Source organism: Malania oleifera, chromosome 1 (assembly GCF_029873635.1).
Source record: "Malania oleifera isolate guangnan ecotype guangnan chromosome 1, ASM2987363v1, whole genome shotgun sequence".
NCBI classification, from domain to species: domain Eukaryota; kingdom Viridiplantae; phylum Streptophyta; class Magnoliopsida; order Santalales; family Ximeniaceae; genus Malania; species Malania oleifera.
Genome location: NC_080417.1, coordinates 58671444 through 58694053, shown reverse-complemented (window position 1 = coordinate 58694053; position 22610 = coordinate 58671444). Strand labels below are relative to the sequence as shown.

General features: G+C 36.9%; 1 protein-coding gene across 2 annotated transcripts in view; it reads right to left on the bottom strand.

Annotated features, from left to right (window-relative positions):
- Positions 1-1177: 1177 nt before the first annotated feature.
- The window catches only part of LOC131153191 (uncharacterized), a 135496-nt gene continuing 114063 nt past the window's right edge, over positions 1178-22610 (bottom strand). For both annotated transcript variants that reach the window (XM_058105336.1, XM_058105343.1), the window contains one exon: positions 1178-1815. In XM_058105336.1, coding sequence (XP_057961319.1) covers positions 1660-1815 — 156 coding nt within the window. In that variant the 3' untranslated portion in view covers positions 1178-1659. The remainder of the gene's footprint in view (positions 1816-22610) is intronic.

The window sequence follows — 22610 nt, the reverse complement described above, 5'->3', positions numbered from 1 at the left end:
CGATGAAACTATATGAAAGGGTAATTAAATAAAGAATAAGGTTAGAAATGAGAGTTTCAAAGAATCAATTTGATTTTATGCTAGGGGGATTAACAATAAAAGTTTAAAGAAAAGAAAAGGAACTTGCATATGGATTTTATTGACTTAGAAAAAGCCTATGATAGAGGGGAAGTTTTTTAGTGGGTTTTAGAAAAGAAAAAAATCTGCAGTAGATATACTAAGATCATTAAGGATATATATATATATATATATATATATGATAGAGGAGAAGTTTTTTAGTGGGTTTTAGAAAAGAAAAAAAATTTGCAGTAGATATACTAAGATCATTAAGGATATATATATAAAGAGTAAACTAGCATTAGGACTGTAAAAAGAGAATCCAGAGAATTTCAAATCACAATAAGTGTACACCGAGGCTCAACTTTGAATCCTTAATTTTTGACTTAAGTGATTGATGAATTCACTAGGAATATGCAAAATGAAATCCTTTGGTATATGTTGCTTGCAGATGATATAATATTATATTGATGAAAGTAGGGGAAATGTTTTTGGAGACCCATTTTAGAGTCTAAAGGTTTTAGGATAAGTAGGAATAAGACAATATATGAAATGTAGTTTTAGTAATGTAAGAGGGCGTATTGGGAGAAGACTATACTTGATAATCAAGAAATTAATAACACTATTAGATTTTGTTATCTTAGATTCATTGCAAGCAAAAGAGAAAATTGAATAAGATGAAATATAACGAGTTAAAGCAAACTAGGTAAAATGGAGGAGTGTGTCAAATATGTTGTATGATCATAGAATACTCTTAAAAATTAAAAGAAAGTTCTATAAAATGACTGTAAGTACAACCGTGTCTTACTGATCAAAATGTTAGGCTACTAATAAACAACCAACATATGCAATAAGTAAACGAAGGTAAGCGAATGATATAACATGAGAAGATAAATTAAAGAACATAGCATATGTTTCGATGCATATACGATGATAGAATCATCATTTTGTCACATCAAATTTAATTATGTGATTGGTTTGTTTGCATTTTTGAATTTTGAAAAGAGCCTCTTTAACAGTTATCCCTTTGCACGGCTCTATATATATGTAGAAGACCAAAGATTCTGGGTGCAGGGGATAGAACCGTCTTCTGCATGCATATCTTAATGCTAGTCGAGTATTTCAACTGAACTTTTTAAACTTCACAAGAACCCCAAAAAAACATGAAAAATTTTCAAATGCTTGAATTTAACCCCACAATTTAAATTTTTGTGAGTACAAATCTGTAAATTTACAGGACTTATTTATACATGATAGATATAAATCTTGGAAAAAAAAATTTCACTGCACAGCGGGGCAATTGTCCACACAGCAAGGGAATGCGGCTCCGTCCATGTGTGAAACCCATAGAAGGTCAACTCCGTTTGGTCAAATCCATTTCCTGCACTCGCCCCCAATTGCACCTAGTTTCTCACGGATCGCAGTACACCCAAGTTCCAATGCATTAGTTCAAATGCTCATCTCTAAATTTGAAAGCCACTGCAAATATGCCCTTGAATTCCACACTGCATTTCTTGCTGAGGACAGGGAAACAGGGAATATACCCGTTGGACTCTGGGGGTATACTAGGAGCGGAATTGTCTCTGTAAAACTAGGTATGCTTCACTCAGCATCTATCATGACGGAAGTCAGCAGCCGGTGCCTCTCTTTTTCATGTGCTCTCTTTCTATTGGCTTCAAGGATTACAAGAAGAGCAGTAATGTCAGCGGGGCTCACCCCACCCACTCTGCTCGCTTGGCCAATAGTCTGCGGTCTGATCTGAAAGCATGAAATCAAATATATTAAGTCACTAGCATACTTATGGAGATTCCATAAGAATTAAACATTTAACAGCAATATGAAGTGACTTCAGTACAATGAATTAGTTCTCATTAGCCAATGAATAATCTTCATGCCAAAAACAAAATGATGATGATGAGATGATAACAAGGGTTCATGGTGGCAATAATAATAATAATAAGCCAAAAAATAAATAAATGTAACTTAAGATGTATTTGGGAGTATGAATTTCAAGTCTTGAATGTGAATTTTTATGGATTTCGACGAAATTTAATATAATTTTATATTACATTTTATCCAAATCCACACAAATCAAAATCCAATTTTTTTTATCACGCTCACTTGCTGCTTTACTAATTCTAATCTAAACTTCTACAGGGCAGGAAAATACTGCCAGATAACCAAGAACAGATATCATTTACACTCTTAAAGCACTTGTTAAGGTAATTCCATAAATGCATTAGGGCATAAGCCTGTTAGGAATTTTATTTATTGCGGATAAAAGAACTACATAAAATTACATATTAAAAAAAAAAAAAAAAAACATAAAGATGATTACAAATAAAATTTGCAAAACAAATTCAAATATATCATGCTAAGATATCACCATAAAATTATGATGCTCAAACTGTTGTTAGAATGTGGCATTTGGATAGAAGACTCATGAACTCTCCTCACGCGTGAGTCTAGGATTCTTACCAGTATTCTCATTGTGGGGAAGTTAGGATTTGGTGTTTGGGTACTCATGGCGTTTATTCTTGTAAAAAACATTTCATTCCCACCTTACAGAACTTCTCAAAATTTTCCTCTTGCATACTGAATGTGGAAAGCTAAAAGTCATCCTAAGGTAATGGCCTTTGTGCGGACAGACATTCTTAATAGAATCAACACCAACAAGACTATTTCTCCTGATGTACATGTTATGTGTTATGCAAGTAGTAAGGGCCATGCTCATCTATTTCTTTACTGCTCCATGACTTGGTCTTTAAGGAACAAGCCTTTTCGGTTTCTTGGATGAGCATTGGATTTGTCCTCATTCTTTGGAGGCTTTCTAAACTGACCGGTTTTAGAGGCTTTGAGAGGCAAAAGAATTTGTAAAGACTCTGTGGTGGCATGAGAATTTTGCAATTGCTTGGGCACTGTGGTTGGGGAGAAATTCTCACATATTTAGAGATCATGCTTCTACATTTGATCTGTTATGGGACAACTGTTTTTCTTGTATCCATTAGGGTTTCTCTTCAAGGTGTTATAGCAACATGGCTTTTTAAGATGTTCAACATGATTTGTTACATGGTACTTTTTTTCTTTTCATTATTTCTCTCGAGTATTTCCCATCCTCCATGTACATTCTTCTCTTTTAATAAATCTATGTTTCTATCTAAAGAAAAGTTCAAATTATTGTTGAGATGGAGGATGCAACTTTCAATTCATAAACATTTAGTTTCAAGATTTTGAGATTGACTCAAATTCACATTCTATTCCTACAAGCATCTGATAAAATTTTCTAGCCAAACCTAACATAAAATCACGCACCAAAAAAGCATAAGTCAAACATAAATGTGCAAATGCCTTCTGCATAAATACATTAGCCTTACTTTATTGTACCATTGGGTTTGCATTTCTAGAGTTTGGTGATTTAAACTATGCCCCTATGCATTTTGGGCATGCTTTTTCTTGAGGCCATCCTCAATGGGAGCTTACCATCAAGGTGGTAGCCTAGTGGTACGGGCTTATCTTCCATGTCTCCAACGTAAGGAGTTCGAGTCAGACATAAGTTGAAACAGCTTGCAAGAGTAGTGCCTGCCCTTAGAATCTGCAGAGGGGTTCTGAACCTCTAGCGCTTTGGTGGTGCTGCAGTGATGGTCCCAATCTTTTGGCTGGGTAGCTACGGCTCAGTCTGGACAATCTGAACCAGGAGGGAGGAGGAACCCATATGGTAATGCCTGGGGGTTGCTACGCTGGTTGCCCCCCGCCCCCACTTTTGCAAAAAAAAAAATTCCTCAATTGAAGCTTTTACAACATTGTTATATATAGCTTATGCCTGTACTAGGGTTGGGTTACTTGAGTCGGGAATGAATTGTTGAATAGATTAAGAAATCTCTTATCCTAATCTTTTCTATTCTCTACTCTCCCTTCCCCTCTCTTCCCTTTCTTTCCTTGGCTTTTGCTATCCTACTGCTAGATTGTTGTGGAGGTTTCTTAGAGAACCTAATATTTAATATTGTCACAATGGCATGAATATCACTCCAATGTATGATCCAACTAGTTTGCAAGATTACTTGCTCCTTAAGAAGCCATCAATCAGTCTTACACTAGCCAAGGAGACAGCTTTTTTCCATCTTATGAAGGATGGTTGGGTCTCATTGGAAACCTGGATATTTCTATTGAATTTCTTAACTATTCCTCACTCCACTGCAGATTCAAAATTTGGGCACTGAAATCTTAGTGGCCAGTATGCTTGCCAAGACTTTTTGAGGATGTCCATCAAACCCTAGAAATTTCTGACATCAACATAGTTATAGCCTGTCCCAGGCTTAAAGCACTTTACAAGAAGGAAAAGACTAGGCACATACTTTAAAGATGATTTAAAGTTTGATGACCAACATTTGTGTTATATTAAGGAGGCAAATGTATCAGGATCATCTCTTCCTCTGTAGACTGTAGCAAATGTCCATCTAAGTTGGAAGCACCTCACATGGAGAATTTGAGTTGGGAAACTGAGAATAACAGCATAAAGTGTGCCTCAACAAAATTTTGCTCAAGGAAACAATGCATGCATCATTTCTCTGCGGGCATTGAAAATTTTCCTCCAATTTTTCTCCTTCCTTTGTTTCTCCTTAAAAGAATACTATATCCTCATTTGAAATCAGAAAAAACAGACAGTTGTCTTTCTTCTAGTCATAAACAGACATCATCACCTCTTTCCTAAATTCATGAAACTATGATTTGATATATGTTAATTACCATCGTCACCTCTTTCCTAAATTCATGAAACTTTGATTTGATGAATAATAATTATAAGGGTTTGGAGAGTTGGAGACACAGGCACCTCCATCACAAACCCAAACTGTTCAGTTGCATCTCAATGTATTTAACAAGACTGATGGATCTGAAAGCTTCTGCTTCCAAAAGGAACCAAAAAAAAAAAAGGCAGCCCAGTGCACAGAGCTCCCACGTATGCTGGGTTCGGGGAAGGGGCAGACCACGATTTGGTACGCAGCCTTATCTTGCATTTTTGCAAGAGTCTATTTTAACACCTCGAGCCTGTGACCTCCAGGTCACACAGTGACAACTTTACCATTGCACCTAAGCTCCCCTTCGAGCGCCTAAGCTCCCCTTTTAAAAGGATCTAAATAACCTTGAATAAATTTAATTGGTTCTAGTTGCTCTTTGGGACAGAGTGGAAGAAAAGAGAGTCCTGGACAAGGTGTAAAGGATGCAATGAAGTTGTGGATTATGTCAAGCAATCTCACAGGGAAGTCATTTGCAAGCTTGATTTTGAGATGGCTCATGATCATGTGTGTTGGAGATATCTTGATAGGGTGTAGAGATGAAGGGGTTTGGGTGGATGTAGAGAAGGTTGATTGCAGGTGTCTGTCCGTGGCTGCTTTGTAATTATAGCTAACACTGAGCCCTAACTTTTGAGTTTTGTTTTGGAGCATCAAGAGTGTTCGTCTAAGTGGCTTGTTATTTCCCTTTCTTTCTTTTCACTATGTGGTTTGAGGTTTTGAGAAGGATGATCAGCTGTTGTCTGGATAGGAGTGGTGGAGGGTTGAAGATGAGGCTTGAGGATGTTGTTTGCCTCACTCATAGGTTGTTGATGATACATCTTTTTCCTTTTTCTTCCCCCTAATGATGCAAGGTGTCATGCCAATGCGCTCACTATTTTGCAAGTGTTTAAGAAGGCATTTGGGTTGAAGATTGATCTCGCTCAAAGTGGGTTGGTTGCTATTGTATATGCATAAAATTATTATTATGCTCTAGATTGTGAAATTGATGACCATCAACTTTGTATGAATAAAATTTTAAATAATAATTAATTATATTATGTTTGCATTCTTGTAGGAGGTCAAGATCAGCAGTGCCAATTGGGATTGGACACAGAGACATGTGGCAAGATCTTTACCAATACCTGTCTTGGGATGCAAAAGAGAGTCTTGGCTTAGTGGGCTCAAATCAGTCTTCACTAAAAGGAGTCCTGAACCCTTAGCCTTTTCCTAAGCTGCAAAAGCAACTACTGCACCATCTTTCCTTTCATTTTCTCTCATTTTAACAATGGTAGTGACCAACATTTGTCATTTTCCCTCAATTGAGATGTGACATGTCATTTTACTATTGGAGGATTACCATTTTGTCATTAACAACTCAGACTTTGTATGGTTGCATTTCAGCCCAGAAATCCCATAGAACAGAGAAAGGATATGTTTGATACTAATGGCAGAATTAAGATCACCATACGTTGAGAAGATCATCTATAAGCATACTCTACAAGTCTTTTAGGACTTTCAACACCATAACGAATATTAAAGGAGAGTTAGGATCCCCTTGCCTTATCCCTTGCCTTTGAAGAAACCCTGAACAGAGCCATTGATAACAACAGAGTTGGAGGGAGTGGAAATGCACTCCTTAATCTAGTTAATGGAAGGAGTAGGAGTTTCAATGCATTCAGAATTTGGATAACAAAATCCCAATTAACTGAATCAAGTCTTCTAAGATTCAACTTTAGAGCAAATTTTGGAGGCTTATGGTTAAGATGATATAGGTGCAGAAGCTCCTAGGCAATTAAAATATTGTCTAGTATGTTTCTCCCCTTATTAAAAGTAGTTTGGTTCAAATTGATGAATGAGGGAAGGCAAGGCAATTTATAATATATGTCAAGTACAATACCAATGACCAAATACCCTTACTAACTCACACTTATTACTAACATAAGTCTAACACAATAATAATAATGCTAAATGACTAAATAACCATTAACACTCCCCCGCAAGTTGGAATATATATCTTATGCTTCTAGCTTGTTACAAATGAATTTCACACAAGCACCTCCCAAGGCTTTATTGAACAAATCAGCAAGCTGAAACTCAGATTTCATGAGTGGTTGTAATGAAATTTTGTACAGGTTTCTCCCAAATAAAGTGGCAAAAAACTTCAATGTGCTTTGTCCACTCATGGAAGACCGGGTTGGAGGCAATATGAATAGCAGCTCGATACCATAAAAATTCACATGGGTGCGCAATAGCCCTATATTCTAACTCCACACTTGACCTGACCACCATAGTTTGTTTCTTACTTTTCCAAGACACCAAATTACCACCGAAAAAGATACAATACCCGGTTGTAGATCTTCGGTAGGAAGGTGACCCAGCCTAATCTACATCTGTATATCCCTAAATATGAGTGTGACCCCAATCCTAATATAAGAGACCTCTCCTTGGTATACCTTTGAGATATCTTAAAATGTAAATTATTGCATTCCAGTGACTTGTTCTTGGGGAATCGAGAAACTAACTCACAACACTTATTGCGAAGGATATATCTAGTTGAGTGACTGTGAGATAATTCAACTTTTTGACAAGCCTTCAGTACTGACTAGGCAACAAATCACCCATATTTGACACTTACTATTGCGATCTATGAGTGTATCAAAAGGTTTGCATCCCAACAGCCCTATCACATCTAAAAGATCATGAACATACATCCTTTGTGACAAGACAATTCCTATACGAGATCTTGATACTTCTATACCCAAGAAGTACTTCAATGGTCCCAAGCCCTTGGTCTAAAACTTACTCTATAGGAAAAGCTTTAGGTCCTGGATGCCTTGATCATCGTCATCAGTGATCATAATGTCATCCACGTACATAATGAACAAAATCCTACCAGATGGAGTATGATGATAAAATACCAAGTGATCTATTGCACACTGTCGGAGGCCAAACTCAAGTACTACAACATTAAATCAACCAACCCATGCTCTGGGAGATTGTTTTAATCCATATAATGATTTCTTAAGCCGAGACACTGAGCCTGACTCCTTCTGAGCAACAAACCTAGGTGGTTGCTCCATATATACCTTCTTATTAAGATCACCATGTAGGAAAGCATTCTTCACATCTAACTAATGTAGAGGCTAATGACAAGTAGTGGCTAAAGAGAAGAGCAAACTTACTGAGGCAAGTTTAGCAACCAAAGAGAAAGTATCTGAAAAATCCAAATCGTACACCTAAGTATATCCCTTAGCAACAAGGCGGACTTTCAGATGAGCCGCAAAACCATCATGATTGACTTTCACATTGTACACCAAACGACAACAAACCAAAGACTTATTAGGAGGAAGAGGTAGCAAATCCCAATTATCATTATCATGCAGAGCACGAATCTATTCAGCCATTGCAGTCCTCCACCAAGAATGAGATCGGGCTTCAAAAATACATTTTGGAAGAGCAACAGAAGACATTTTAGTAATATAAGGGTAGCAAGAAATCATGAAAAACAAAATTACAAATCGGATGTTGGGTACAAACGTGTTTACCTTTCCAAACAGTTAAAGGAAGATCAACATCATGCGAAACAATATCATCAAATAAGGAAACTAGAGGTGCAGTAGTAAAAGCTGGAGGAGGCTCTCCTCACTTGAGTCGCCATGTGTAGACCTACAAATTGGGATGATCCAAGTGATGAGAAGGACTCAAACTAGATGAAGTTGTAGGAGGATTGGGCATGGATAATAGGTTGGGATCTGGAAAACAAGACGGAGGAACAGACTCATCAAGGTCAACAGAACTCAAGGAATCAAAGTAGTATTGTGTAGACTCAAAAAAGGTGACATCAGCAAAGATAAAGAATCGATGTAAAGTAGGACTATAACATCAATATCCCTTTTGAGTATAGGAGTAGCCCAAAAAAATACATTTGATTGTTGGCTACAATGGATTTGAAGTGGTGTAGCTACGACTATGCAAGCAATGGGAGGAGAAAGCAACTCAAACTAGCAAAACCCACAAGTCTCACATCTTGTGCCAATTGCCTTCCTCGTCTTCATATCCTAAATAACCATAAAATTAGGAAAGCAAGTAACAGAACAATTTAGTGACTTTGTATGCTTACTGACTGACTTGAGATTGAAAGGGGATTTAGGAATGTATAAACTAGAATAAAGAGAGATGGAAGGAGTAGGATTTACTATTCGTATCCCCTTAAACAGCAAAACTAGACCCATTAGCAAGGGTAACTTTAGGTAAATTTTTAGGATATTAGAGGCTAGAAAAGAAGTTGGTTGCACCTATTGTATGGTTAGTGGCAGCAAAATCGATAATCTAAGGACTAGTGGGAAAGATACTAAATGACATACAAACTGTAGGTTTACCTTTCTAAGCAAAAGATGCAATTTTCCGAGGTGCTTGTTGAGACAATTGATAATGTAGAAACCTAGAATACTCCTCTAATATAGTCATGGTATGTGGTTCACTCAAACAAGTGACTAACGAGGGACCATACTTTTGGGATCTGCAAATTCCATCCCAACGCTCACAAACTTAGACCAATGATAACAAGATTAATTGCTAGAACAATTGGAACAACCACGAACAAGGTGACCCACCATGAATGAGTCACAAATAAATCAGTACAAGGCTGCCACAGCACCAAGAAACTCAGACGGAGCCCCAAGGACCCAACACACAACACTGGAACAATTGGAGAGGTGAACTACCAAAACCACTACAGAAAAATCACCAACAAACTTATACAACACAACCACAGCCTCAAAAAAATAGCTTAAGAATGCTACCACTGCTCCAAAGAGAGTCACCAATGATCTTTACTAACTCCGAACAAACAACTAACGAATTACCACGAGTGCATGGTCAAAACAAAGATTGTATCTTTGAGCAAAACACATGCCCAATAGCTTGATATTGTGGTATATGGAAGGAATTAGAACATTGAATCAAAAACACAGCTAATCCCACTGTTTTCAGACCCAATAAACTCAACAACCATTTATAAACAGCTTCATCATCAAACAACCATTCTCTGGGTGCCACACATGAGCAATTAAAAAAGCTGAGATCTTTGGACAAAAAACATCATGAAAAACTCCATCAACATGTTTATAGAGGGATTCGATCACTGCTGGATGATTTCAGGTCATAAGCATGACTGAGAGCAGCTTCACATGCCGGCGCATGGGATTGGCCTTGGCAACTTTAGACCGGCACTTGGGGCACTTCCTGGAGATGAGATTTTAGTGGGGGGCAGGTCGATATTGTCTGTTGGTGACAATGGTGTTGTTTAATCTATAGTAGATTTTGATTCCTGAATTGGCAGTGTGGCCTAGGAAATTTCCAGTGACTGACCTCCAGCAGCTGCTGGCTGTTTTCTAGGGCTATATTGTTTTTGGAAATTCTTCTATGATAGTAGACATGCAGCGGATTTAGGGTTTTAGGCATCAGTTTTGATGGTGGTTATAACAATTAGGGTTTAGGTTTTAGAATCATGCTCTGATACCATGTTGAATAATTGGGTCAATTGGAAGACCTAACTTCAATGATAGGTCTCTCCCTTTGTTCAATTGCCATATCATTTTCATCATCGATTTCGAAGGTGATGGTAATCAAAAATTTTGACAGAAAATTCAACAATTTCGTGGAAATCTAAGACCTTGTTGGCTTTGATTTCTATCTTTTCCATTGAAATTTCAATGAACCATCTAAAACTTATCAAAATCTCGAGATTTTAGCAAGAGTTGTTGAAATTTTAGCTATAAAATGGAAGCCCCTTGGAATTCAAATGAGAAATTTAAATGCAAAGTGAAATTTCTCTCCTAATTTATGTTTATTTTTTTTATTCAAACAAAAGATTATTACAAGGGCTTTTGAAAATTTATAAAAAATAAAACTTAGATATTAGCAACAACACTTTATTTAGCCCTTTATGTCTGAACTATCTTTATTTGTATAATAAAAAATATTTAACTGATTGATGAAATTCCATTTATATTAATCGAATATGTTTAATACACATTATATTACAATCATTGCACCTCATACACTATATAGATGAATTTAATTTACAGTATTGTTAAAGGTAATTGTAGTCTTTTCGTATTATTATTAAGTGTGTTAGTATGTTAATTAGTGAGAGTTAGTAAGGGTATTATGGTCATTAGAATGTATTTTGTATTATACATAAAGGGAGAGACCTATCTTCAAGTCAGTTCATTCATCTAATCAAAATCTCAACATGGTATCAAAGTGTGATCCAACCTAAATCGGATAACACTTACCCATCAAAACACCATCTAGTCACTATCCTTATTAGATCCACCTCCACCCTTCATTATTTCACAAAACCAAACATATAGCCTCAAACCAAACCCTTTGAAGCCTAACCCTACCAAACCCAATCGCCAGAAAGTGCCTCACATGCCCCCACGTGCCAGCAGGCTACTAACGCACTTGGCCCCACGTACTAACGCATGAGAGAGACTCCAACCACCCTTTCTTTTTACCGTGATCTAATTCCATCCCCTAGACCATATTATCAAGCTATTGGGCTTTTTTGCTCAAAGGTTCAACCTTTTCCAATCATGTTCTCGTGGTAATCCGTTAATTGTTGTTCGGTGTTGGAAAAGGATCTTTTGTGAGTTCTTGGAGCAATGTAAGTGTTCATGAGTTGTGAGGTTGTGGTAGTGTATATCAATTGGTAAGTGGTTCACATCGTCCGAGGTTGTTTTGGTGCTTCTCATTGCTTGTGGCTGTCCCAATCGGTTTGGATTATTCTCTTTGTTTGATATTGGCGTGGTTGTTGGTTTGTGAGTGTTGGGATGGAGTCTATGAATCCCAAAAACTTGTTTCCTTCATTGTTGCCATAGATAACAACTCAAAAGCTGGATGGAAAGAATTATGTTCAATGGTCTAAGGTTGTTCGGGTTTACTTAGAAGGATTGGGAAAATCTAACCGCTTGCTTCAATTTGATCCTTTCGATGAGAAGAAAAAAGGAGTGTGGATTCAAGAAGATGCCTTGATTGTTTCCCTTTTTGCGGAATTCGATGGAGCCCCAAACTGTATGGATGTGCATGCATCTAGATACATGGCAAGAGATTTAGGATTATGTCAAGCTTCTATACTCTAGTAACATTACATGTATGCATGATTTATCCCATGAGTACTTTCAGTTACAAAAAGGAGACAATAATATTGTTGGTTATTTTGGAGAAATGAAACGCATTCATGAGGAGCTAAACGTCGTGCAACCTATAACCTTGACGTTCGTGAGATGCAGAAGTAGAGGGAGCATATGATGGTTCTTTGGGTTCTAGCTAGATTGAGACCCGAATTTGAGGCAGTCCAATCCCAGATACTTAGTAGTGCAGATTTGCCATCATTTGTCGATATTTATTCTCGCATCCTTCGTGCTTCCACTGGCATATATTCTCATGTTCTTGTATCTAGCTTTTTGAGGAAAATTTTTGTCACATAGGGTGATTCTAGCTCTCTACCAAACAACTGCAGAAGTTATCGAGGTGGTTCAAGTTGTTGTAGTGGTAGAGATGGACAAGGTAGAGGCACTTTGTGCAAGTGCACTCATTGTGGACAAGGTAATCTTGAGCAATATTGGGATCTCCATAGTAGACCTTCATGTGTTGCCAATGCAGCCACCACCAACTCCACATCTTTGGGGCCAAGTGGGGGGCAACGTATTGTATCTATGTCAGAGGAAGAGTATTCCAAGTTCTAGTAGTATCAAGCGTCACAACAAGCTTCTCTTCCCATTGCATCTTTTGCCCAAACAAGTAATCCCATAGCATACCTGTCATCCACTACTTCTTATCCAAGACCTTGGGTTATAGACTCAACTACCACTGATCATATCATGGGTATACCTAATTTCTTCTCTCTCTTCAATATCCCACAAATTTACCTTATGTTACTATTGTTGATGGATCCACCACTATCATCAAAGGAATTGGGACTGTAAATCCCACTTCTTCTATTTTTCTTTCTTTGGTTTTGCATATTCCCAAGCTTCCTTTCAATTTTATGTCCATTAGCAAGATTACTAGATCCATGAATTGTTCAATACTTTATTTCCTAATTCTGTGGTTATTTAGGATTTGAAGACAAGGAAGAAAATTGGCAAAGGGCGTGAAGCTGGTAAACTTTATCACTTGGAGTCGCTATCTCCTCCTATAGTTTGCACTGCTACTGCCACACCTCTGCAAATTCATTGTCTCCTTGGTCATACTTCATTTGAAAAATTGAAATTTCTGGTTCCTTATTTGTGTTCCATGTAGAGTCTTGATTGTGAGCCTTGTCAGTTGGGAATGCATCATCATATCTCTTTTGCTTCCCAAGTCAATAAAAGGGTTGAAAGCCCTTTCATGTTAGTCCATTATGATGTTTGTGGTCCTAGTAGAGTTGTGTCCAAGTTGGGTTTCCAACACTTTGCAACCTTAGTGGATAACTATTCAAGGACAACTTGGCTATGTTTAATAAAACATCGTTCTGAGTTATTTCAAATATTTGTGCCTTTTGTTCTTAAAAAAAAAAAAAAAAAAACTAAATTTGGTTTTTGAATACTTTAAAGTGATAATTCTAAAGAGTATTTCAGTACACAATTCACTACTTATATGACTTAGTTTGGTATTATTGACCCATTATCCTATGCCCACACCCTTCAACAAAATTGGGTTGCAGAAAGGAAAAATAGACATATCTTTGAATTCACTTGCAGCTTACTTTATCAAATGCATGCACCTAAAGTGCTTTGGAGTGACATTGTACTTACTGCTTGCTATCTAATCAATAGGATGCCATCCTCTGTTCTTAGTGGTCAAATTCCCCACTCCATTATCTTTCCTAATTCACCTTTATTTTCCCTACCTCCTTGTACACTCCTACAGTGGATAAGTTGGATCCTTGTGCTATAAAATGTGTCTTTCTAAGTTAATCATTTACTCAAAATGGATATTATTGTTATAGTCCTACGCTACGTCAATTCTTTGTTTTTGCAGATGTTACCTTCTTTGAGTCTACACCTTACTACACCCAATCCTTGAGTGCTTCTGATCTCAAAGAGCCTCTTCCTTTACATTATCTTTCATATACTAGTTTGCTTACCTTGTCCAATCAACCATATGTGTCTCCATGTAGTTCAAGTCCTCCTCATCGTCTTGATTGTCCAAATTTGCAGGTGTATTCACAATGGCGGCACCAAGGAAGAGAGTCCACTCTAGCTTCTACTACCATGCCTTTGGTTTCCTCATCTGATGATCATATTTCCCACCATGTTGATCATTCCCTTGCTCCCCAAAAAGGTAAACACATATGTACCCATCATCCCATTTCCAACTATGTATGCTATGACTTCTTATTACCCTCCTATTATTGTTTTGTTACTGCTCTATCATTTTCTCTCGTTCCTAAATTTGTTTCGAAAGCCTTAGTCCACTCTAGGTAGAGGAATGTCATGGTTGAAAAGATGAATGCTTTAGAAGACAATGGTACTTGGGACTTGGTATCTTTTCCTCTTGACAAGTTTGTGGTTAGTTGTCGCTAGGTACGCACTGTGAAAGTCAACCGTGATGATTCTATAGATCGTCTAAAGGCACGCCTTGTTGCTAAGGGGTATACTCAGGCGTATGGTTTGGATTATTCTGATACTTTTTCTCCCGTTGCCAAGATTACATTATTACATCTATTCATCTCCTTCGCTAATGACAAATGCAATGGGGGCTGGCAGCGGCTGCTGGTCTCCCCCCTCCCCAAAGCTCTTTGAAAGTTTTTTTTAGTGTAGTGGTGATCCCATTGCTCCCCACCCCACCCAAATCTGGCCCGCTCCCTCTTTATTTTCTTTTTCTAACTTAAAAGTAAGGGCTAAAATCAATACAAGTTCTAAGGCTTAAATTTTTTTGGCTTTTGGAAAAAAATTTCCTATAGTAGTATATATGTTCTCATGTAAAAAATATTTTAAAATTGTATTTAGGAGCAAATTTAGATTTTGAATTTAAAATTTTGAAAATTTAAACAACGATCAATATAAATTTGTGTGGCATTTTTTCCCCTAAGATTACATATCTAAATTTTGAAGTCAAGATTCCAAATATCTATTCTCCAAACCATCCTTTATGGTCTCATGTAATATTTTGAATTTTTTTTTTTTTTTTGTTAAGAAAATTTTTTTGAAATTGTATTTGGAAGTGAATTCTAAGCCTTGAATTTAAATTTGTGAATTTGTACAAAATCAATCTAAGTTTTTGTTGAATTTTTTTCAAATTTTACACATTTAAATTTTATTCTACGAAGAAGCAACAAGTACAATTATAGGATTAGTAATATTATTAGTTTAAAGTTGGCCTTTTAATAATAATATATATATAGATATATTATATATATATATATATATTTTTTTGTATACACTATTACATTGTACTCGTAGAATTTTTTACTCTTTTGTAATATTGGTGGGCTGTAATTATTCATTATTCTATTTAATGAAACTTTTTTTTTGTTATTTATTAATGTTAATATAGTTGACATTTTGGCTGAAAAACAAAATATATTTTTAATAACTTTATATATATATATATATATATATATATATAGCTTCACCCCCCCCCCCCTAGCTGTGATTCCTAGATCTGCCACTATCCTTGGCTACTACTTGTCACTGGCCTTTGCAACAACTAGATGTGAAGAATGTCTTCTTGCATGGTGATCTTGAGGAGGAGGCATATATGGAGCAACCACCTGGGTTTGTTGCTCAGGGGGAGTCAGACTTAGTGTGTCGGCTCAAGAAGGCACTATATGGTTTAAAACAGTCTTCCAGAGTGTAGTTTGGTCGATTTAGTGTTGTAGTACTTGAGTTTGGTTTTCAATGGTGTGCAATAGATCACTTAGTGTTTTATTGTCATACTTCATTGGGTAGGATCCTCCCTATTGTGTATGTGCATGATATTGTTATTACAAATTAGGATGATAAAGGTATTCAGAGCCTCAAAACATTTTCTACAAAGTACAAACTAGGTTTCAAACGAAAGATTTGGGACCAAGATATGCTTTTTGGGTATAGAAGTATCTAGATCTCGTACGGGAACTATTTAGTCGCAGAGGAAGTATGTTCTTGATCTATTGGATGAAATTAGATTATTGGGATCCAAACTAGTTGATACATCCATGGATCCTAACAGCAAGTTGAAAGTTGCTAGAAAGTTGAATTTTCTTAGTCACTCGGCCGGACATATCTTTTGCGACAAGTGTTGAGTCAATTTTTGGATTCCCCAAGGAGAAGTCACTTAAACACAGTAATTTGCATCTTGAGATATCTCAAAGGTGCACCAAGGAGAGGTCTCTCATATCGAGATCAAGGTCACACTTATATTTAGGGATATACAAATGGGCTACGTCGCCTTCCAATCAAAGATCCACAACGGGGCACTCTATCTTGGTTGGTGGTAATTTGGTTCCTTGGAAGAGTAAGAAACAAACTTTGGTGGTCAGGTCAACTGTTGAATCAGAGTATAGAGTTATGGCTCACATTACTTGTAAACTGTTTGGTTGAAGAACATGTTGGAAGAATTGGGTTTTCCACATTCTTAGCCTGTGGAGTTGATGTGTGATAATCAAGCTGCTCTTCATATTGCCTCCAACCCAATCTATCGTGACCAAACGAAACACATTGAAGTTGATAGCCATTTTTTTGGGAGAAACTTGTGCAGAAGTTCATTACTACCACTTAAGTGAAGTCTAATATGCAGATTGCTGATTTTTCTACCAAAGCTTTGGGGGGGCGCTTGTGTTATATTTATTTGTAACAAGCATGAGCATATGATATTTATGCCCCAGCTTGAGGGGGAGTATTAAAGGTCATTTTAGTCTTTTCATATTATTATAAAGTGTATTAGTATTATTATTTTAGTCTTTATGGACATTAAAATGTATTTAATTTTCAAGTTAGATCATTCATTTAATCAAAATCTCAACAAGTATATTAGTCGTAAAAATTACATTATTATGTCTACTAACCATTTCTTAAGTTTCGTAAAAGAATTCCATAATTTACAACTAATTTCCATTAAAATTTCCATACTTTTGAATCTTCAAAATTCTAGTTGAAATCAAAATTTAAGACTTTGAAAGTGACTTGAATAAGTAAGGCTTTTCACTTTAGGAATCAGAACTAAGAAAGTGGTATAAATCGGCTTAGGGCATCTGGTGTAAATAATTTCACAGCTTCACAAACATCTTCACCCACAATAGCCCAACAATGCTTAAAGAATTAGCATCAAATCCATTTGGACTAGGGGATTTATCACCAAAGAGGAAATTACTTTTATGATTTCACTATTGTCCACCTCTTTATTTAGCATGGCTTTAGGATCTTAATCCAATGAAAAATGGAGAACAGATTTCAGGAAGTCAGGATTACAATTCGAACCTCTTTATTTTTCTTGCCGAACAGATTATAATAGAAAAGGCAGCAAGTCATTAGTAATATCCTCAAACTCCAAAAGCTTTCTTCCAATAGAATCATATAGAAAATCTGATCTGGCTTTTGACACACCTGTCCTAACCCCTAAGAGACCTTGGAGAAGAAATTGTTATTTTTGTCACCCAAATGCAACCAATCAAATATTGATTTTTGCCTTAACATTTCCTCCATTTTTATCAAATCCAGATAAGACTGAGATTAGAATTTAGAATTAGAGGATTTGTCCTCAGAATTTGAACATAAGCTTTATTCAGGTCTTCCTTTAAGAACTTTGATTCCAATACCCAGGCCAGAAAATTGAAGAAAAATGAAGTTTATGAAACTCTTTTAGAGAAGCTTTAAGAAGTTTCAACTTCTGGTAGAGAATAAACATTGGAGTCTCAATAATCCTTCTACACCAAATTTGAGCCACCAATCCACAGAAGTCATTGTGTTTGGTCCAACAAATGAAGAAATTTAAAGATTTTTTAAAGGACAATTTCTCATTTGAGAAGGAATGCTAACTAAAATAGGGCAGTGATCAGAAAGCCCCAGAGATAGAAATTCAGAACTCATCTGAGGAAGCTCCAGGATTTTGATTTGAAGCCAACACTCTATGCAGCTTTCTGACAATGAATCCTTGAACAATGGGCCAGTAAAAGGAAGATGATCCAACACAGTTGACAAGATGAATTGTGAAAATCTTCAGCTCCAATCCAATTTCCAGCAGTAATACCATTTGAGTTTTTTTAAACTTTCCTAATTATATTAAAACCTCCCAAAACCAACCAAGGAAGCTCCTTTACTTTATTGGACAAATTGATGAGATCTTCCTACAGCTCTTTCCTTTCGGAATAATTATTGGAACCATAAATGAAGGAAAACCAGCAGAAATGGGAATTGAAACTTATGCTGGGACCTTTTTATCACCTCGACCACATTAATGACTTGTGTATCATAACCAATCATAATCTGCCAACAGTCCAATGAGCTGTTATAGTTGTGCAAAAAGGACCAATCCTTCTGAACAATCTTCGTGATTTTAGTAAACTTCATAATTTAATCTTATGTTCAAACAAAACAAGGAGATCGATACCTGGCTACTTAATAAAATACTTCATTTCCTTCTGTTTTACTAGGTCATTTAGACCTCTTATATTCCATGCTGCAACTTTCAACATAACTGATGGTTAGAGTTTTCTTTTGCCTGACCTCGGAGCCTTCTTTTTGGCTTTTGTTTCCCATTCTTGGAAGATAAGTTCTTTACATTGCTTGAATCATTCATATTGTTTTCTGAAGTTTCCTGCCCAACCTTATCTTTGCCTTTAATTTGCTTTCCAGAATCCACCAACTTTGAACCAGAGCTTAATGATGGCTCAATTTCTGAAGTCTTTTCATTTTCCTCGAGGATGTAAAAGGAATTTTTATCTCTTTAGACAGGCAGTCTCCTCTAGCTTCAAAATTATCCAGTTCATCCACATTTCTCCTTGATATATTGTTGACCGTCAAGTTCGCATTGCATTCCATATTGCCTAGGAGAACAGATTTTGCTGTAGCTACCTGCATCCTCACATTATTCAATGTCTCAATTTCTTCATTTTCAGTATCTGTTACCATTTTCGCATTGCATTCCATATTGCTTATGAGAACTGTGGGAAAACGTGTTTAATGACTTGTATTCTATATGTGTATAGTTACCTATTTTAGGAAATTTTGTAACAGCCTATATTCCTAGAATTAGGCTTATTTGCTTAGTTTCCTATTCTGTTAGAATATCCCATAGATCATGGGATCTGATATAACCTAGTTAATTTTCCTTTTCTGCTGCTAGGGTTGATGTATATAGCTAACGTTTTGTGTATTATTCAAATATATGAAGAAAACTCTTTCACGAAGTCTTTCTCAGTTTGTGTCATGGTATCAGAGCCTAAAGCTCTTTTCTGGGATTAAAAACCTCTTCACACAGGCCTTCATTGCCGAGACATACTGCTGCTTCTTTGTACCCTGTTTTACCCTGTTTTTTAGTTCAAAAACGGAGTGTTTTTGCACTTTTTCTGTTCAGCCTTCATTGCTGAAATTTCTTAGAGCAGTTTCTGTTCTTATTTCTACCTTTGCCAGCCTTCATAGTTGGTGGTTTCAGTTTCAAGTGATCGGCCTTAATCGCCAAGAGATCATTGTTCATGAAGAATGTCGGAGTGTTGGCTTTTTGAGTCCGATCCCTGGTTTTGATAATGACATACCGCAAGTTACTTATGTGTGTATTTAGTGATTCACAGGTTATAATTCAACACACAAAAGGGGACTGAAAATGGAAGCCAAAGACGCATAAAGCTCATATGATCAGAGGTTTTCCATGAAGATTAAAGAACAAAGAAGATCAAGAAGAAGACATTTTGATTTTACTTGTATATGCATTTAGGTTTTTATATTTTGATTTGTAATAAATGCATTCATCCTACATGATATGGTTTGAATACTAATACAGAACCGTAGACAGACCTTAGGGCTAACTTCGGTTAACCGAAGTCGACCGACGCCAGGTTTTTAGGCTTAATTAAAAAACCTAGACCTTAGATAGACCCTAGGTCCCTGCACGTAACTTTTACTCAAAAACAGGACTTAGGCATAAGTTTGAAAGGGTTTCGGGCGACCGAACCTTGTGCGTTGAAAACACCTCAGTCGACCAAATGGTTGAAAAGTCAGAAAGGTTGACTTCGGTCGGGCGACCGAACCAAAATGAACTAAGTGTCCTCGGTCGACCGAACGTATAGTACTGACTTTTTCACCTTCCCACGGCGCCCGAACTTTACGTTCAAAAATACCTCAGGCGACCAAACTCTAAAGTTCGGCAGACCGAACTTAGAACCGAGCGACTGAACCTCGAGCGCTTGGAAAATTGCCTTGGTTTATCCACCCGAACCTATCCTCGGGCACTCGAACGTGAAAAACACCTTTTCTGTATGCATCTGTTCGGGCGACCGAATCTCTCGGGTTGCCCAAAATTAACTGCAGTAATTGGGGTTAAAATTCAATTAAACTTTTTCAAAATCCTCAATAGGTCCCTAACGGTCATAATTTTTAGAAAAATTATAAATACCCCTTCATTTGTCAAAATTAGTAACTTCGATTAGCAAATATTTTCTCTCAAATTATTTTGTTAATCAAAGTTCCCCTAAACCGTTTTTAATGCAAAATTTTTTTCTTTGGGGCAAAATGTGTTAATCTCTCCTACTCTCTTTCACTCTCTATGTTTGAAAAATAATTTTTGAAAGAGAGCACTTATCTTTTTGGGCATTTGTTTATGATTTCTTTATTGCACAAACCATGTTTGAGCTACTTCAAAATCTCCTATACTCTATTTTGAAATACAATTTTCGGATATTTCATTTTTGGAACTGAAGATCTTTGAAGTTCATCATTGCATACTTCATTTGTATTTCAAAGATCATATCTATGCATAAATATTTTTGAAAACCCAAAGCCCTAGGTTCTCCTACATTTCATTGGAAAATATTTTTGGAGAAACTTTATTAGGGTTTAAATCTTTGAAGTATATATTATATACATTTTCTTCAAAGATAGAAAATATCACTTTGAGAAAAACACCCTATCTCTACTAAGCATTATTTCATATCATATTAGAGAGTGCATTTATTTGAGCTTAAACGTGTACATTTTAACTTGTATTTTCAGAAGCATTATTTTGTACAAAAATGATTTTAATTTATCGGTTGGGTTCAGCCCGAAAATTGAACTGGAGAGTCTCAACCTCGTAAGTGACACCTGTTCAGTTCAGTCCGAAAATTGAACTGAGGTTTTCCTCGCCCCGTAAGGAGAGGATGTAAACAGCTTCTGCTCCGCCCGTTTAAGTGAGCAGGGTTAGTGTAATCCTTGGGGGGTATGCCCAAGGTGGGGATGTAGACTGGTTTGGCAAAACCTCGATAACAAATATCGTGTGTGTCTCTCTCTCTTTATCTCATTTAATTTCCGCACTTTAATTTCCATATGTGTATGTCTGTTCATTTATAGTTATAATTATTTGCATGCACATTTATTTTAAATAAGATACACATGTATGCCTGCACTGATAACTTAATCGTTTTACATACACACCTTCAATATTGAATGGGATATGAACTGTGGTGAATCGGCGAAACGTTTAAATTAGCCGAAAAATTTTAAAACCCAATTCACCCCCCCTCTCTTGGGATCACACCAATTCCAACACGAAGGTTGCAAAGACGACCGCTATAGCACAATCGGAGGAGATTGTTTGATTCCAACAACCCGGGGAATTGCAAAATATCCAGGCAGCATATAGGCTCAATGGAAAAAACTTCCTCAAATGTTCTCAACTTGTCCGTGCTGTGCTAAAGGGAAGGGGAAAGATCAGCCATCTCATTGGTATGGGGCCGAAACTAGGAGATCCTCGTTTTGAAGCATGGGATGAAAAAGATTCCATGATTATGGTGTGGCTGTGGAATTCTATGATTCCTGAGATTAGTGACACATGTATGTTCTTGGCTATTGCCAAGGATATTTGGGATGCGATTCAACAGACATACTCAAAAGCTAGAGATGCGGCTCAAGTATATGAGGTGAAGGTGAAGACGACTAGAGCAAAACAATGGAGTAAATATGTTACTAAATATGCCAACCAATTGAAATCTTTGTGGCAAGAACTTAATCATTATAGAGTGATAAAAACCAAGTGTCCTGAAGATGCTGCTGTTCTAAAGGATTTCATCAAGCAAGATAAAGTCTATGATTTTCTTGTTGGACTTGATCCAAAATTTGATCAAGTGAGGATTCAAATTCTCAGCAAGTAGGAAGTTCTGTGTTTTAATGAGGTGGTGGCAGTGATTCGACGCAAGGAAAGCAAAAGAGGTCTGATGCTTGAAGCATAGAACATGGACAGCTTGGCTATGGTGGCTAGTGGTGGCAATAATTCAGTCACAAATGTGGAACGAGCACCAGTTTTTGAAAATGGGAAGACCTAGTCAGCCAAAGACCCATAACTGTGATTACAAGGACAACTTCCGGTGCACTTATTGTAAGAAGGCACGCCATACTTGTGAACAGTGTTAGAAACTTCATGGAAAACCTCCAGGCTGAGAGTGGGGACAGAAAGGAGAGCAGCCAAGGTACAATGGTCAGGCTCATGTTGCTGCGGTACAGCAAAATGAAGCAGCACCACAAGAGTTAGGCGGTCTCAACCAAGAAGAGGCGAGAGGGTGAGATCTCTTATTGGAAATCTTGAAAAACCTTTAGGTACTTGCTCATTGGCATATTCAGGTGA